Here is a 19,015-nt window from a genome sequence, read left to right as displayed (position 1 = left end):
AGCCACACCGAAACAGACCCATACATGCAAGTCTACATTTCACCACTCTGCAAAGCTATCCTAATATATATATATTTTTTAACAAAATGGCTTTGCTTAGTGTTTGATAAAGAGGAACTTCTAGTAAAAAAAAAATAAAGTTACAATCTATTATCAAAGGTAGTAGTTATTAATCTTGTGGGTAAAATACACCAGGAATCTTTGGCGGCACTTATTATCTATGTAGTACGTGCCAGGCAGGCTTTGTAGGCACATGTATAAGACTTTGTTGAAAACATATAACTTTTATCTTAGCTTGAAACCCCAAAAAGAAGTAACTGAAAAGCGGTTGCACATCAAAAAAACTCAAAAGACATATTAGATGCATAAAATTTTTGCTTTATGCGGTTTGATTTACATTGCATAGACAATGATAACGTAGTCCTCCCATGGTAAACCTTCAGTATTTCAAAGCATTTAAATTACCTACTCAAAATTTATAGCAGGATAGTAACTCCTTTGAAGAGGTGCATGGTTAACAATTTGGTAATGTATACAGGTTGATTATCCCTTATCCAAATTATTCCGAAAACCAGTGTCTCCAAAATGTACTATTATTTTTTGCTAAAAACCTACTGAGGACATCTGTAACTGGCACTACTGGGGAAATAACATGTAACTGGCACTAAATATGTGCGAGGATATGATTGCTTGGCATTTAAATTCAGTGTCTGAGATTGTACACAAACTTTGTTTCATATTTTAAAACCTTGTTTCATGCACAAATAAAAGGTACTTATGTACTAACTGGGCTGCCGATTTTGAAATCGGGTCCATTGCATCGCATCGCATCCGACCATATCGCATGCGATGCGATGGACCCGATTTTTCCATAGGATTCCATGTTAAAATGGACTGAGTCCATTTTAACATGGAATTCAATGGGAAAATGGGTCCTTTTCATACCCCTACTATCCAAAAATCGGGTCATCGCATCGCATGCGATATGGTCGTATGCGATGCGATATCGCATCGCATCTGATTGTATGCCTTAAGTTAAGGCATACAATCAAAAAAATCGGCAGCCCAGATAATACATAAGTACCAAATAAAATATATTTGTGTGTATTTCATGTGTTTGATAACATAATGCTAGGTACCTCAATACATCATTTAAATATAAAAATATTCCAAAATACTTAATAATCCGTTATCCAAAACTCTTCTGGTCCCGAGCATTTTGGATAAGGGATACTCAACTTGTGCTGCTTTTTACACCAAATCCTAGCTCCAACCTGATATTTTAAATGTGGTTCCACACCAGCTGATGGGGCAGCCATGGATTAGATATCCCCCTGGGACTCAGCAGGGTGCTGGCATTGGCTTACAGGGAGGGAGGGATGGCATCGCGGGGGGGGGGGGGGGGGGGGGGGGGGGCATGCTGCATTGAGCAGCATTGCCCTCATTCTGAGAGAGTAGAAATAGACTTTGCAGCAGTCTATTTCTACATTCGATTCCAAAGCCGCGGGGCCACATACTGGAATCGAATTGGGATCAGGTGCTGCATAGCACGTGTTAATTGCACTATATAGTCAAAATCAACAGTGCATATCCCACCGTGTGTACACACCATGAAGATCAATGGATAAGGGCAATTTTGACTGTGAAAGTCAGAAGAGATTAAGGTATTCAATCTCAGGTCCCAACTGTCAGGATACACCAACAGTTGGGACCTGAGATTGAATACCTCCCTTGGGGGGCCTGTTTTTTGCCCCCTCGCCTGTTTATCAGCAGGCAGGATTCAATGTCCTGTCTGCCAATCAGCAAAAAGGGGGCGTGTCCGTGAAAACAGCCTTGGATTGTCGAGATCCTGCTGTGGTCTTGGCAATCCACGTCCGTTCTCGGCAGAAAGGGCCCGACGGCTTGTAAAGTCGGGTCCATTCTGAAAGATGCCTCTTCAATGCTGTAGAGAAAAACATAATTGAATAGGCGCCCACTGGTATTTCCCCGATCGGAAATAGAGGCGGGGATTCAATACACCCCAAAGATACCTAAGCATAATAACAGCAAAAAGAGAGAGATTAAAAGGATGTCACTTTAATGTAATTCCCATTATGTAACTCTTATGTACATTGACTAATTACTTGTCATACTTACAGGATCCGTGATCATAGCGCGTAGATGTGAAGCTAAAGCCATGAATGCCAATAAATTAAAAATAATCCCATTGATTGTGCTATAAATTAAGTTCTTGGACGGTAACAGCATAACAAAAATGACCACGAACTCGGCATAGAAAACCAGAAACCAGGTAACCACGGCACATGCGATGCCGCAGCCATCCTTGATGAACCACACTTTATCCATGGAGTTATCCAAGGGTGGTGGCATACACTTCTCTGGCTGGAGATATTCTGCTTTCCTCTCAATGTCACGGCAGCGGTGGCTTGGAGTCGGCATGATAAGTTTTATAGTCCATAGTTTTACCCTAGAAAAAAAAAACATTGAAAATGAGTTTTCTCCTGGCTTACATTCACAAAGTAATTATCTATGAACAACTGAATATAAAATACGGTCATCTAAAGTGTGTGTTGATTAAATACTTTTTCATGATTTCTCCTTAGAAATTTAGAAAAAATAAAGAAGGCTTATCTGAAAAGTAATTAGATTTAGGCACATGGGGAGGATTTAGGGTTAGGCTGCAGGGAGGGAGGGTTATGGTTAAGCACTTATAAAATGTGGTTAAGGTTAGGCTGCAGGGCAGGGAGGTTAAGCACTTGCTTGAAGGGTGAGGCTGTGAGGGGGTTGGGGTTAGGCTGCAGATAGGGAGGCTTTGGGGGCAAGGACGTAAACTTCTCCATTGGGACGCCGGAGTCGGTTCCAATGCAAACTTCACATTTAAAAAAATATTCTGGACCCAGTGAACAGCTAAGAGCAGATATGCTAATGTGATCTGCTGTACTATCTACCACCCAACCACTACAATGCACTAATCTATAATAAAAGTACATGAGATAGACACAGAAGGGTTCTTGGAAGTTAGGCATTCAGGACGATGATTTGTGCGATCCGCCTTCACTCCGGACCATTCCGGGTTGCCCATACACAATGGAAAAAGGGGAATTAACAATAGTTAATTATGAGTGCTTGTCTTGTATTGCTGACTGAGAGCAGCAGCTTACGAGGGAGTAGTCAGCTCCCTGTTGGACAAATGTATAGAAAGGAGAACAAAAAAAAGCAGCTTTTTCTTTTCTTTTCTATCCATTTGCCCATACACAATGGCTGATTAATGAATGACGGAACAAGCTCTCATTCCATCCTTCATTAAACTGCATGCGGTGGCATGCAAAATCCACCGGTTGACCATGCAGCATAGCCAACCAGAATATGTCACATGCGACCAACAGGAGTGTGCATAAACACTGCATAAACACTGTTCGATGTTGTCGCTTTGTTGTTCCGATACGGCAAATTGTTCAAGTGCGTACACTGTTAATCAGTGGTCTTTTTTTATGTTAGTAAAACCTATACGAAACACAAATATAGAGATGATTGCAAAATATTTGAACAGTAGCACTTTAAATGGAACATGTTACAGGGGTCTTGTTGCAAAAAAACCCACAAATGGGCATGGTATTCGAACAATAATTTGTTATAGTAGCGGTGTTGCATGGATTAAAATGTGCTGTAAAACTCTTAACTAAAGCAAAGCACCCATTTGACAATATAACACCACGCACGACTATTTATCCTTCACATAACAAACTAATCCCCTTTCTTAGCGTTTTGAATAGCAACATGTACACAATGACTTGTTAGGGTTAATGAAAACACCTGTCAAGAGACTTTGTTCACATCAGAGTGAGGAAAGAGTGTGAAATATACATAAAATAAAATGTTGCTAGAATGAAAGGAGTTTTAATGCCAGAAATATATATGGTTTTAAAAGAATGAGCAAAAAGATGCACAAAGCTTTTGCACTTGAGGGTTAGCCAAAAGTGAAAAAAAAAAAACTACTACATTCATGTCTGGTTGTGAGAGTTCAAAACAATTTTCCTCTACTGTGTTGGAAACCTAAAATGAACCAGTATCATTCATGTCTAAAAGGATTATTCAATCCGGGATTCCAATACCGGGCCGTGTTAGGTTCTTACATCTGTAACTCGACAGCTGGAATTCAATGTTTCGGCTGTCGAATAGTCCGTGGACCAGTGAAAATGGCTGCGTATTGTCGAAAAACAGTTGTGAATTCGACAACCCGTGGCCGTTTCTGACTAAACTTTTTTAAGAGACAGATCTGACACCCTACAATGCTGTTGGGAAATATTGGTACAGATTGAATATCCCCCTAATTGTTCCAGACTGTATAGGGAGCATGTTCAACTGGTTAGGGCTGTTTTTACTGCCTTGTTCATTGAGATTTTACTCTTATTTTTAATAAAACCTTATTTTAATAATGTACCTGAGGAAAAAAAAGACTCATTTCACGGGTTAATGGTCTACGGAATGATAATAATGGTTATACCACATGGAGTCTCAGCTCTCAAGTTGGTTCAAGTTGTTCAAAATCAAACAGTAGATCATAGATTAATAATCTGTATAAAAAAGTGAATAATGTCTCTAACAGAGATAAAACCAACATGTAAAAGGAGGAGGCAGCACAGTAGCTCTCTAACATCCAATAAATGCACATTTAATCAGTGAAGTGCTAACAACTAAATTGGCTGCTCCTATTGCACTTACCAAAATGATCCATTGCTTTAGACGTTACTGTGAAAACTGCTTTATCTAGAAGTAGAGACATTACTTCAAATGAATGAAGGACAGATCAGTGTTAGAATGAGCAGTTACACCAAATTGAAAGAAGTCAGAATCCCAGGCTCTTCAATATTCTTCTCAGAGCTGAACAAGAATATTCTAAATAACACGGCATAAAGCCATTCTTGTGACATCAGCCTCACAAAGTCATAGCACAAGTTGTGACTATCACAGACCCAAGAAAAGGGGAATTATAGAACCTAAAAATCAACACACGGACCCCGGAGCAGGACCTAAAGACCTGCAAGTGTGAAATCAGGGCACAGAGCACAAACCTAGATCCAGAGATGTTCCCTTTAGCTACAACGACAACCAGGAAGCAAAGTGCAATGTTTGTTCTTACCTAGTCACTTCCTTACACCTGACCCAAGCTCAAACCACCCTCCTATCCCGCCCAGGTAGTGATTTCATTGCTATACTATTTGAAAGCTAGAAGGCTTACCATGCATGAGTATAGTATTATACTCTGACATTACTGAAATTACATTAAGTCAATCTTCTTGTAAGTGCAATTGTTAGGTTTAACGATAGCACAAATAATATACTTTATTAGTGTATATGATTTACGTTTATATAAAAAAAAAAATATATATATATATATATATATATATATATATATATATATATATATATAACATTGTGGGTATTTTTTAATTTGCCATCACTCTTTGCAATAAGACAAAAGTGGAGGTACACATGAACTAAAATATTAAACACAATGCATGGGTATTTAGACCTGAGGAGCAGATTTATTAAGCTTGGTGAAGTGATAAAGTGTCTGGTACTTTATCACCGGCTAATCAGCTCCTACCTGTCATTTTTCAAACCAAGCCTGTAACTACACAGTTGAGAGCTGATTGGCCGGTGACAAAGTACCAGCCACATTACCACTTCACAGAGCTTAATAAATCTGCCCATGAATTAGATCCATTCTAAACCATAGCTTCTATCGTGATGTATCGTACTGTGAATGCTGAGAGTTCCTAGTATAATAGTATAAGCATCATTTTTTACAGGAAAGACAGGCATGATGGGAAAAAAATACATTAATCGAAGTCACTAGCATAACCCGAATAATGGGAAAGTTCGGCTTTTGAATGATTTGCTGTATAAACAGATCTTTTCTGTAATAAAATAAAAGTGATTTAAGGTTTACTGAGAAATAAAATCACATAAAATTAGCTACAGTTAAGCCCTGTACACACCAGATTTTAAGACCCTTCTGAGCGATATCGAAGGTGTATGCTCAATGTTGTTAACAATGTGAGCCCCTGTGCATCATTAATGACACCCCCCCCCCCCCCTATCGTCTATGCATGGTGACCATTTTGGCTATATAGCCAACGATCTGCAAGAGGAGCAGCCACGGGAGACGTCACTCATTATATATAGTTCAGTGTGCACGCACTATATTATTCACCTGTGGGTCATCTAGTGGGGAATGTAGCCTAGCACTATACACCTACTTACTCTCTTTTACCTCAGATGATTTCAGTCCATTCCTTTATGAAAGGAGGTGCTGCGGCCTATATACCAAATGAATATTACCAGTATTGCTGATAATTAGTCAACAGGATTTTTGGCCGTATGGTCACCTTGGTTAATTTGCTGATATTTTCCATAGGTCTACAACTGTTATTTTGTGAGGGAAAGTTCTAACAGATTGATACATACCTGATTTATCTGTTTTGAAGATTAACTTCTATCTGCTGAATGCTACATATTTACCTTTTTATTGTATTTTATTTCCACATAATTGCTTGTTCTATTGCCCTACCTCCTTAAACCATTCCCATTTTATACTTGTAATCTTACATAGGTATTTTCAATGTCTTGAACAAAAAGATATTTAAAAAAGAATGAACCCTGTAAAAAGGCAAGGGCCCATATGCACTAAGCTTGAAAAGTGATAAACAACTAGCTAATCGTCTCCTAACTGCCATACTGCAAACTGTGTATGAAAAATGACAGGTGCTGATTGGCTGGGGGTTTATCGCTCTCCATTTTATCACTTTTCAAGGCTTAGTACATCTCGCCAAGAACTCTTCTATATGAAAGTTGTCATGTATTAGCAGATCAAATAATAACGTTCACCAATACATATGTAAAGTATTGGTATAATGACAGTTAAACAGTGCACCCAGCTACATAGTAAGTATATGTACAAACCATTGCTCTGTGTTAATAGCAATAGCGAAAAACTATTTTTCTGCTAACAAAAGTAAAAATCTAGTACCGTCTAAAACAGATTAATGGGAGTGGATTATAGATGTCTACAAATCCTGAATCCTGGAGACATTACCAGTCAGTTTTGCTATATTTTCCTAGTGAGATAAATTATAGTCATACAGCCCAGATTATAATAAGGTTATTAATAACACAGGTACGACATGCAAACTGGCCAATGGATGTGGCACTCTGATGCAATGCAATACCAGGCTATCTTTTTGCTGTGTCCATCTCAAAGGATACAGCAGACTGTAAAATGAACCTTGTGCTACATACCACTTTCATCTTATCTCCTACCTTCTTATCATATGACATGAAGAGTCATGTTTTCCGTTATGACAGAAATACCATGGGACGTGCATACTGAAGGGCACAAGAAAAGCTACCACTTGACTGACAAGAAATTGTGGGGTGTAGAGGGAAATATAAACCACGTTGCACTTTGTTTATTTTGTTACCGTATATACTCGAGTATAAGTCGATCCGAATATAAGCTGAGGCACCTAATTTTACCTAAAAAACTGGGAAAACTTAGTGACCCGAGTATAAGCCGAGGGTGGGAAATGCAGCAGCTACTGGTAAAGTCCCCTGTATAATAATACAAGGACACCACAGGCTGCTCCCCCTACATAATACAAGGACACCACAGGCTGCTCCCCCTACATAATACAAAGACACCACAGGCTGCTCCCCCTACATAATAACAGGACACCACAGGCTGCTCCCCCTACATAATAACAGGACACCTCATGCTTCTCCCTTTGCATGGGACACCACAGGTTTCTCCCCCTGCATGGGACACCACAGGCATTGTTCAATCCAGCTCACGGTGCAGTGTAAATGGGTGACCCGGGTCACAGCAACCCGGGGCCCATTCTCACCAATGAAATAGCCAGCAATGAGAGATGATCCCATCTCCAAGCACTTGCTCCAAACCCACATTACATGACAGCAACCACCTGGCATTACTGCCAGTAGGGACACTGGTGTAAAAGGCCACAAGCCTTTTAGCCTCACTTAAAGTGTGACTGACCTCCATCCCCTGTACTGGGGGGGTTGCAGCTGCCGCGCTGTCTGGCTCCACAGAGAGGCGGGGGAGGAGGGTGCACAGCCGCCGCTGTCCTCCTGGTGTGTCCGCCGCTGCCCTGCTCGCCGCTGCCGCTGCCCTGCTCGCAGTGCTCAAGAGGGAGGTAGAGGGTGCCGCTGACAGGCTCCACGTGGGGAGGGGGGTGCGCGGCGGCAGCCGCTGACTTCGCCGCGCCGATGCCGTGCTCTGTTCTGTAATGGCCAGGCCTCCTGCACCATACATGTCCTCAATGCAGGAGGCCGACGGCCATGTTTCTGTAGCCGCGGCCATCTTCCCTAAGCCGCGGCTACAATATTAAAGCCACTGACTCGAGTATAAGCCGAGTGGGGGTTTTTCAGCAAATAAAAAGGGCTGAAAAACTCGGCTTATACTCGAGTATATACGGTAGCTATAAAATTAATATGAATTCTTGGAAATGATTTGTTATACTGCTATATAAAAGCATGCTTGGCTTTCCAATACTGGATCTATGTCTGATATGCAGAGACAGCTCCTAAAGAAATGTAATACCTGACATCTATACTTGCACTATTTTGCATCTCCAAAGTCACTACGCACAACCATCCTAGGCAACCAAAGTGGCAGGAAGGCCAGCAATGACAGCACACAAGTCCTGATGGTTTCTTCTCTACACTCATTTTACTTCCAAATATAATAATGACAACACACTTATTATTATAATTTAACCACGCAAACCAGTTAATAGTCTATGGGAAGGCTAAAGCTGTGTACACACGGTGCAATTTTGGCTATGGCTGATTTTGACTATGCGATTTTCGTTGAACTCCCCAGAGCCCAGAACCATACCATCTTGATTATCTTCACTTGCAATTTTGACAATGTGCTATTTGGCCTATGACCAAATACATTGCAAGCAACATAGCCAAAATTGACTTGCCTTGCTAGTTATTTATCCATGGGATATCGAGGTCACGGGACCACGCATCGGTATAGCAAGCAGGTGAAACACTGTGATGGTGCCTACACACAGTGATATTTGTGCTAGATGCGTTTTGTTCTAGATCTCATTGCATTTCTTTTGGTTGGCGATGCACTCTTGTGAGTAGTTCGTATCGCAAGCCAAAAAGTAAGTGCAGGCAGTACTTTTTGTACTACATCGCAAAACATCTAGTTCAAATCACACGCGATACGCTACACAAGCGAGTAATCTTAACTAGATGGAACTAGTAGAAAAAGTACTGCCTGTACATACTTTTTTGGCCTGTGACATGAACTACATGGGAGTGTGCATCCCAAGGCATAAGAAACGCAGTGCATTTAAACTACAAGCAATGCGTTTTTTAAATAAAACTTACAAAACGCATCTGAGAATCAGACCGTGTGTGGGCTCCTTGAGACTTTGGCTAACTTTCTATACAATTTTGACTATATAGTCAAAATTGTAAGCCAAAATCACAGTGTGTACACAACTTTTGACAGAGCACATAGCAAACAAAAAGTGTCAAAAGACATCTAAAAATCTGTCAATCACCTGTGTGTATAATGCTGGGCGGATTTACAGCCCCCGTCCAGAGTGCCTTAGAATTATTCTGCTCCCCCGCCCAGCGTTATAACACCGCTGACTTACAGACTCAGCGTCATACACACCCCAAGTTACGCCCCCTCGCCCAGCGTTATACACAAACAGGTCCGGCCCCCCCCCAAAATCTTATGCACACACACAGATCCCCGCCCCCCGCACAGCGTCACCACCCCAGCCACTGCCCCTGTCCAGTGCCAGGCAGCCGGAAGTCCAGCGGAAACAGAGCTCACACAGTCTGCACCATGTGCCGGGGATACCGCCACCGCCAATCAATTCCACCACAGTTAGTGCTGCCTCCATTCCGGCGCACTCCGTTTCAGCACAGCCACCACTGCTACCGCTGCAGTCAAAGAATTTCTCTAAACACCGGGAAGAGCAGGAGCACAAGCCAGCATGGGTGAGAGACGCGCTGGCCACCAGTGCTGACACCCACCATCTACAAGCATACCTCCCAACTTTCCGGTGTTGTAAGTAGGGACAATGGGCGGCGGCCGAAATGAAGGACTTACCGTGAAGGGGCCTGGCTTAAAATCGGACATCCTGTAGAGGCCACATCCCCTTTTAGCTGCTGTGGGGGCATGGCAGAGAGGCTCTGTGAGCCTCCAGCCATGCTGCCAGTCCCTCTGGCTGAGGGAGAAGACGCTGTGCGCATGCGCACAGCATCTATTTAGCGCTGGTCGACAACTTGCTGGGGGACTCCCAACTGCCCCCCCCCCCCCCTCCCACAGGACACTGCTGGCGGCGGGAGGAACGCCCCAGAAAACTGGGAAGTTCCAGCGGCATTTGGGAAAGTTGGGAGGTATGCACAAGTCTCTGATCAGGTCCACTCCCGGCAATCCACCATCCACAGCGGATGCAATAAAGGCGTTCACATTTTAAACAATTTTCAGACATATAGATTAACAAATACAGAGGTAATCCTACAAACTAAGTTTAAAGTAAAAGGTATGTGCTAGTAGTATATGATCTCACACAACCTAGACATATGATTTTTGCAGAAATAATTTATTTATTAAGTAACAGTTTCTTATAATAGCGCACATAATCCGCAGCATTTACAAGGAATATTTGAACATTCACATCAGTCCCTGCCCCAGTGGAGTGACAATCTATATTCCCTACCATATGTACATGCACACACAGACATTATAGGGTTTTGTTGGGAACCAGTTAACCTACCAGTATATTTTTGGATTGTGAGAGGAAACCCATGCAAGCACAGGGAGAATATACAAACTCCACACAGTTTGGGAATTGGTGGGAATTGAACCAATGACCTCAGTGCTGTGAGGGAGTAATGCACACTGGTGCATCTTACACCAGTGTGTATATCTACATATATTGTTTGTGCGTATATAGATATTGATCATGTGTGTACACCTCTGTGTATGTATAGTTATGCATACATATTGTGTGTGTACATGGAAAACCCCTTATGAATCCCCTGTGGTTAAACCTGCTTGACAGAGACTGGCAATACACCTTTTTATTACTAACCACATAGAGGGCTAGAATGTTATGCTGCAGTAGTAGCACATGACATACTGTGCATGCAGGAACTATCTCCCCATGCTCACCCTGCATGTGACTAGTAGTGCCAGGCATATCACTGCAAGCACTATCCCGGGGTAAAGCCACTGCCCATACTCTGCCATACCTTGGGCTAATCTGAGCTCTGGGGCTAAATCTCCATGTAAATACAGGACTACTTACAGTAGGTGCTGCTCCTCTCCTTCCTCACATGAGCAGCAGGCCGGTGACAGGCCTCGGGCTCCCGCCCACACTGAGGAGGAGCTGCGAGTTAGGGATGGAACAGAGGGCACCGCCGCACCCACACCGCACACAGGCAGCACCACGGGAGGGAGGGCTGGCAGCACGCTGATGACGTCAGGCACCTTGGCTAGATGCTGTGTGGGCAGAACCCCCGGTCACACATGGTCGCATGCTGATGCCGTAGCACACGTGTATTGGCGGCAGCGGGAGTCCCGGCGACGGCATGGCGTCTGTGGTGCTGAGCGAGGCGGAGAAGGCTTACATCCTGCACGGAGTTCAGGTGCAGCTCCCTCACGCAGTGTCATAGGCACAGACTGCACGGCGGTTTCCTATTGTAGAATGGGATGCTGTGTAGTTCCTCAGCAGCTGGCATGCCGCCGCACACTGGCTGTTCTTCAGAGTGCGTTGTGTCTCTGCTGCAGAGACACTATACATCCAGGTTTTCCTCACTAACGTCATAAAACAACTATAACACGCCAGGTTTATTGGACGTCTCAGCCTGTTTCATTACACCCTGGGTACACTCTGGCGATATGTCGTTAGCAATATGGGCAATATCGTTAAAGATATCATGTGCATATAGTGAAGTGTGTACACTCAATATTATTAATGATGCGTGCTGCCACTGGTCATTAATGACTTCCCCTGTCATCTGTACATGCAGCTCAATCTAATGTCAGAGACTGCGTGTCTGGAGTGGAGGGCAGGTGACGTCACTGGTCAATTTCCTGAATGACATTGGTCAGTGTGCATGCACTATATCATTCTTCCACAGCACTGCCAATTTATTTAACTATATCGACTGCCATGGTAAACGCTTCAGTGTATACCCAGCATTAGGTTGTAATAAAAGGGATAAATGTATAAAATCTTCTAAAGGTGATAGGTGGGGAAGTTGTTAGCAGCCAATCCGCTTCTACAAACTGTAAAAATACGGCAAAAGCGGATTAGTTGCTTATGGGCAACATCACTTATTCTCTTTAGGGATACGGTCATTAGGTCGACAATGAAATAGCTTGACATGGCTAAGGTGGACACGGTTAAGTCATCACAAGCATTAGGTAGACAATCAAAAGGTTGACATGAGCCAAAAATAGAAAAGTCCCAAGGCACAATCGATCCTATCAAGGTATCTTTCTGGAGTCGGTCCTGTTATCACTCCTCTTACAATCAACTCCCCCAGGCAGATGGTGTGCCGAAAAAACAGAGGGGATGACCGGTCTTAGTTCCAAAATGTATTACTGTATAGTGGCCCAATGGCCATAAGCCACAAAATACAGAAAAACAGGATGAAATACAATTAAAAACAAAACTCACTTATCTTCCAACATGTTTCGACGGTCCTAGCCAACTTTCTCAAGGGCAAAAGGCGGCTGGGACCGTCAGAAATAGCGGCGGGGGATAGAATACCCTCCTTAGCAGGCGGGAAGCAAAATCTTGGTAGCTCACTCCAAGGTTTGATAAATCTCCACCCCTAAGTTTTTGGGCTGTAAAGTCCTATAAATAATAATAAAAAATAACACCTGTTCTGTATGTATTTTTTACCCTATTACTGTTGCAGTTTTATCACGAATACCCATTTCACACAGCATCCTCGAACCGGGTTATTGGCAGGGTGATGACGTATTATACCGGGTCATAAGAAGGGTTAAACCTGGGTCGCTCTCTGTATAATGGGCGACCTGGGTTTATTGTAAAGCCCTGGACCCAGGTCAGTATAGAGTCGGGCCAGGGGATTGCAATCCCGGGTCCGACCTGTGATTGCGGTGTGAGTGGTATACAGTAAGTGTGCTGTAGAGACACTTCATACATGAAATTACTTTTAAATTATCCACTGTTTTTGTAGGACGATTTACGGGTAGATGGCCGGGGATGTGAGGACTACAGAGGAATTGAAGTGGAGACTGATGTTGTGTCAAATACCACAGGTTCTGCCCGTGTGAAAATTGTAAGTAATAAGGAACATGTATAAAATATTTGAACATCTTTATTTATCTTGGGAAATTGGATTTTACTACAGTATCTCAGTATTTCAAATAGGCGCTGTCACGATTCATCGCCTGGTCAGATCGCAGAAGTGATCTTTCCTATTATTATGTGTTATATCAATGTATTTCTTGTGTACTGCCTGTGAACGTACTGTGACCTAGCGGGGCTAGGATGTTGTCACTCTGAGGGTATACAGAACAGATCTTTGGAAAAGGTCCTCTGGAGTCAAGATGAGATAAGAATATTTCATCATAAAACCAGGTTTCCTCAATAAACCAGGCCTGGGGGCGTTTTGACTAAACATTGTAACTCACAGCCAGGCTGCCTCTGTATTCACATACATCCTAAGGTTACAGATACTTAGGTGAGGGGGTTGATTCATTGCAGTGTCCATTGTCCAGCAGTGAGCTGGTTAAAACACACGAGTGGGGGCTTGAATCTGCATGATATCATTGTCTCCCTCTCTATAATCTGTGTGTGACTTCTTGGGTATCAGCAAGAAGGCTGGGAAGTGACCCTGTGTATGTACTGTGCAGTCCCCCACAACGTTCCTAAGTGTGTGTAATTGTTAGGTTCTGACATGTTACTCCCTTTTTATTTTTGAGATTCCAATGTACTGTATTTCACAGGCCAAATCCAACCTGTCTATGGGGCCCTATATTTTTCCATTAAGCTCTTCCCTCTTTCTCGCTTCATCCTCTTTGCCTCCAAGAGTCATTATTTAGTGTTCCCGCTAGGCTTATTTCACAGGGCGCTGCGCCCTGCCCCTTTACAATCCGCCGAATTCCGCCTTACCCATTTTGCCCGCCCTGCACATTTAATTGCCGCTGACAAATTACTGTCCCTCCCTGCCCGCTGACCGTGTATGCTGCTGAGCGCCGCAGCGTGTGGACACTACCCCAACTCAGCCCCTAGCCATGCTGACAGTCCCACCCACCTCAGCCCTGGCATGGTGACTAGTCTAGGCCCATCACTGCACTCAGTGTATGCTGCTGCTGAGCGCAGCAGCGTGTGGACTCTTCCCCCTCAGCCCTGCAGTCTCCAGCCACGCTGACAGTCCTGCCCCCCGAGGCACGGTGACTGACAGCGTAGTAGTCCTACCCTCCTTAGTCCTGCAGCGCCAGTGGAAGTTAAACCTGGAGAGCTTGGTGGGTAAGTGAGGCGGGCGTCGCTACGCCGGGTATACGCTCCGCTCTGCTGGCTGTTCCCCACGCCAGCATATGCCCGCCGGAACCGGCTCTGGCTGTGGAAACAGAGGGCTGGGAGTGCGGACAATGCTCTCCTCCTCTGCGCTATTCAGCGGCACCTGCTCCTGTATTCTAACGGTTGCGGTGTACAGGGGCACATCTGCCCAGATAAGTGGGGAAATGCATGGGGTGTGGGGGGGCTGCTAATGTGGCTGCTGTGAGGTGTGTGTGGTGGAGTTTCAGGGAAAGTAAAGGGTACTTCAAGGCAGTCAGGTGCGGGCAGAAGGGGATATGTTATAATGAGCTCAGCTGTGTGGTGCATGGGAGGTGAAATGGGGAAGTACTGTGTGCTTGTGATGCTTATACTATAAACGTCCATCTGTCCTTGTGTCAATGACTGTGTGTCAGCATCTGTCTGTGTGTTAGTGTGTGTCAGCGCTTCAGCTGTCTGTCCGTGTATCAGCATGTCATCTGTGTGTGAGGATTTGTGTGTTTTGTGTATCGGCGCTTCAGCATCTGTCTATCCGTTTGTCATTGTCTGTGTATCAGCGTCTGTCTGTGTGTCTGTGTGCCAGGGACAGTTTGTGTCAGGCCCCGTTTACATGCTCCGGCTCCTGCCGGGTGGTGAAACCCTGCACTGCCTAGAAGCTGTGCAGCACACAGAAGTTTAGAATGGTGTGGTTGGCCACAGCCCAGCAGCCGTCCCTTCCAGTGGTGACATCTGGCTGCAACCAAGCGGCCAAGCCATGACCATCCCTTGTGAATGGACACAATCGTGTCCATTATTAACTTCTGTGTACGGCACGGTTTTTGGCCGTGCGGGTTTCGACTCCCGGCAGGAGCCGGAGCATGTGAAAGGGGCCTCAGTGTGTCTATCTCCCACACCTGCTGTTCATAGAAAATAAATACAGGAGCCGGGATAAGCGGGTGGGGGGAGCAGCACCTCAGAGACCCTGCACCACTCAAAAAAGGCCACCACCTTAAAGGAGACAGACACTAAAGGTCCTCCTGCACCTCTAGTGTCTGTCAGGTCACCCACCACTATGCGGAAAGGCAGATTCTTCGAGTACTGGTGTGCTCTACACCTGCAGCCACGGGCTAACGAACATGTACCCCACCCTTAGCCTGTGGCAACAAGCCTGTAAACCCATCGCATCAATCAAGAAACCCCTGGCAACAAGCATGTAGATAAGCAGCACAGCATAGTATGTAATATGCATTACAGTGTGTGGCAAAATGTGTGATGTGCATCATGGTGTGAGGCGTAATGTGTAATGGGCATCACAGTGTGATTTGCAACATCTAATGGACATCACGGCATGAGGCACAACGAGTAATGGGCATTATGGTGTGTGGCGTAATGGGCATTACAGTGTTTGGTATAATGTGTATTGGGCATAACAGCATGTGGTATACTATGTAACGTGTAATGGACATTACGGTGTAAATATTTTGTTCATACCATTGGTGGACAGTGGGAAGGGGTGGAGCCATGGCGACGGGCACCAAGTAGCAAAACACTTCACTGGTGCAGCCCAGGCCCCTCTTTCCCCACGCTCCTCCTTAGGTCAGTTTTTTCTTGGAGCACAGGCACGTTTTTAATTAGCTGCTGCAGAAATCTCTGCAGCTTTCAAACATTTTTTTTTTTCTCTTTACGGCGGCGAGCAAGCCGGGTACAGGACCCAGGCTGCTCTCCTGCTCCGGAGCTGGCTTGCCGCTGACCAGCCAACCCCCTTCCCTGGTACAGTGGGGAAGTGCGCCGAGGAGCAGGTACAGTAGGAGCAAGTTTCATCTTTGCTCCTTTGGCCATGGCTAGCCATGGCCAGCCATGGCTATTCTGTTGTTCTCAGCTGCAATACGTATTGTATTGCAGCTGAGAACAATAGAATAGCCATGGCTAGCCATGGCTAGCCACGCCCAAAGGAGCAAAGATGAAACTTGCTCCTACTGTATGCTGCGCTCCCCTATTCCCCCTCCTCCTTTACTTAGACAGGACCAAGGATATTAGAAAGACAGAGGCCTTGTTTGTTCTTTACGATCATCACAAACGGGGATGGCCCGCATCCAAACAGTCCCTGGCTAGAAGGCTGCGGCTTACTGTTCAGCAGGCTTATCTCTTGGCCAATAGGCCGGTGCCACCTGGGCTTACGGCCCATTCTACTCGCTCGGTACGATCCTCGTGGGCTGCGGCCTCCGGAGTTTCCGCAGAGCAGCTGTGCAACGCAGCCACATGGTCTTCCATGCACACCTTCATCTGCCACTATCTGATACTTTCACCGAGGTCGACTCTGCCTTTGGCCGTGGCGTTCTTACTGCATCTCCGGAGTGTTACCTCCCATGAGGGGACAGCTGTGGGACGTCCCAGTGTTCACCAATGGTATGAACGGAATAAGGGGACTTTTGTCCTTACCTGGAAAATTTCTGAATCCTTTTTGTGGACAATGGGCGCCCGCCCTTACGCCCCTGATCAGCTGGAGGGTTGGTTTTAGGGAAAGCTCTTGTTTCACGTAGGTACAATGTCTCTCTCTCTCTATATTCCTTTTTCCTCTCCTTTTCCTGTGCTCCTAAGTCCTATTGTAGTTTAAACTGACCTAAGGCGGAGCGTGGGGAAGGAGGGGCCTGGGCTGCACCAGTGAAGTTTTTTGCTACTTGGTGCCCGTTGCCATGACTCTGCCCCTTCCCAGTGTCCACCAAAGGATTCAGGAATAAGGATTTTCCAGGTAAGGACAAAAATCCCCTTTTTTGGCGCGTGCCTTCGGCGCGCATTGTCCTTATTTTACAGAAATTTTTCAAGCCCTGCCATGTGTAATGGACATAATAGTGTGTGGCATTATGTGTAATGGGCATTATATTGAGTGGCATCATGTGGATTGGGCATTACTGTGTGTGGCAATATGTGTGATGGGCATTATGGTGTGTGTCATATGTAATGGGCATTACACATTTTTATAGTTTTAATCTGGCAGCACACAATCTAGTCAATAATAAGATTTTGTGAAGAGGCTTCTATATATACATATATTTTTTTTTATCCTAACTGGGATGCTAGATTAAAATAAGTATTAAAATGTGCCCTCCCCGTGGTCAGCACCCTGCCCTGTCACTATAATTAGTGAACTCTAATTATAGTGACAACGCTCAGTGCTCAAAAGCATATGTGTTGGGACCCAGAAACAGTGAAGTAGGACCCCAACTTTACAACATTAGGGTTCCCCCCTCTTTTTTTTTTTCCCCACTGATTGCAATCACTGAATATTACTCTCAAGTACAACAGTAAATGCATCCATACTCATACTGTATGTATGGTGCCAATACTCCCTTAAGCAAATTATGAAAAACAAGAATGGCACTGTTGAACATTCTCCTTAAAATGTAATCCTTCCCCTCTTATCAGTTATTCAGTAATCAAGTAGATGGTCTGATACTTGATTTGTTTCCAAATTATGTAGCAGAGAGATGCATTCATTACAAGTTCATGAATGGCAAAAAAAGAAAAGTAATAGAGGCTTTGAGAGGGGCAGTTAAAAACATGTACACATGAGAGTTCTATCAATGCGTATGACATCTGCTCTCTGCGAGTGTAATACCTTGGGTGGTGGATTCTAATTGTCTGCGCTTGTGTGGCTTATAAGGTTATTATTGAATTTATAAAACTCTTGCCATTATTGTTCTTTTTGAAGTTGAAATGTAGCCATAAAGGAGGGGGACCATAATTGAGGACATACAGTAACTTCTTCTTCAAAAGGGATGTAATTCCACCGATATGGTTCATATGTTTTTTTTATATATGTTTATAACTCTAAATCTTACAAAATGCCTTTCCATGTTTGGAACTTTTTGGGATATTTCAGGTTGAACTTGGAATGGCTGATTAGTGCTTTTCTAATTAATCTGAATTATTTCATCATATAAATGTATTGGTATATATTGTCTTTAAGCAAAAACTTTTTTTTAAATGATTTAAGTCAACATTTATTACAATGCAATCATTTATCAGAAAACTGTTGGATTACAATTAATGAAGATACGACCATGACCAGCAAAGTCATACATGTTTCCTCATCATGCGTGTATTTGTTATGTTTCAGGGTCACACAGATATCTTAGTGGGAGTCAAAGCAGAGATGGGAACACCAAGGATGATGCATCCCGGGGAAGGTTATCTGGAATTCTTTGTGGACTGGTTAGTAAATAAAGCAGTGAATTGGACATGAAAGTAAATACAATATAGAGCTTCTAATAAATCTTTACCCTAAAAATATGTAGCATATCTCCAAACTGTTCCAAAATTCAGTGCAGTGATATCCTTTCAGGTGCAACTACAAGACCTGATAAACTACACAGGTTTATTTTGCGCACACTTAACAGCAAGCTTAATAGTATTTATAAATCGTGTGCATTCAAAGTGTA

General features: G+C 43.9%; 2 protein-coding genes across 4 annotated transcripts in view; one reads left to right on the top strand and one right to left on the bottom strand.

Moving 5' to 3' along the window:
• Positions 1–11,667, bottom strand: part of ZDHHC3 (zDHHC palmitoyltransferase 3) — an 85,662-nt gene extending 73,995 nt beyond the window's left edge. The window contains exons 1-3 of one of the 3 annotated variants that reach the window (XM_083188556.1): positions 11,370–11,667; positions 4,723–4,767; positions 2,137–2,467 (exon numbers count right to left, since the gene is read on the bottom strand). In XM_083188556.1, coding sequence (XP_083044682.1) covers positions 2,137–2,439 — 303 coding nt within the window. In that variant the 5' untranslated portion in view covers positions 2,440–2,467; positions 4,723–4,767; positions 11,370–11,667. The remainder of the gene's footprint in view (positions 1–2,136; positions 2,468–4,722; positions 4,768–11,369) is intronic. The other 2 variants (XM_083188555.1, XM_083188557.1) reach the window with 2 other exon arrangements.
• The window catches only part of EXOSC7 (exosome component 7), a 32,386-nt gene continuing 24,856 nt past the window's right edge, over positions 11,486–19,015 (top strand). The window contains exons 1-3 of the mRNA XM_083188558.1: positions 11,486–11,709; positions 13,276–13,377; positions 18,694–18,788. Of these exons, the coding sequence (XP_083044684.1) occupies positions 11,653–11,709; positions 13,276–13,377; positions 18,694–18,788 (254 nt within the window). The 5' untranslated portion in view covers positions 11,486–11,652. The remainder of the gene's footprint in view (positions 11,710–13,275; positions 13,378–18,693; positions 18,789–19,015) is intronic.

Source organism: Crinia signifera, chromosome 5 (assembly GCF_055691185.1).
Source record: "Crinia signifera chromosome 5, ASM5569118v1, whole genome shotgun sequence".
NCBI lineage: Eukaryota > Metazoa > Chordata > Amphibia > Anura > Myobatrachidae > Crinia > Crinia signifera.
This window is presented reverse-complemented; position numbering and strand designations above follow the sequence as displayed.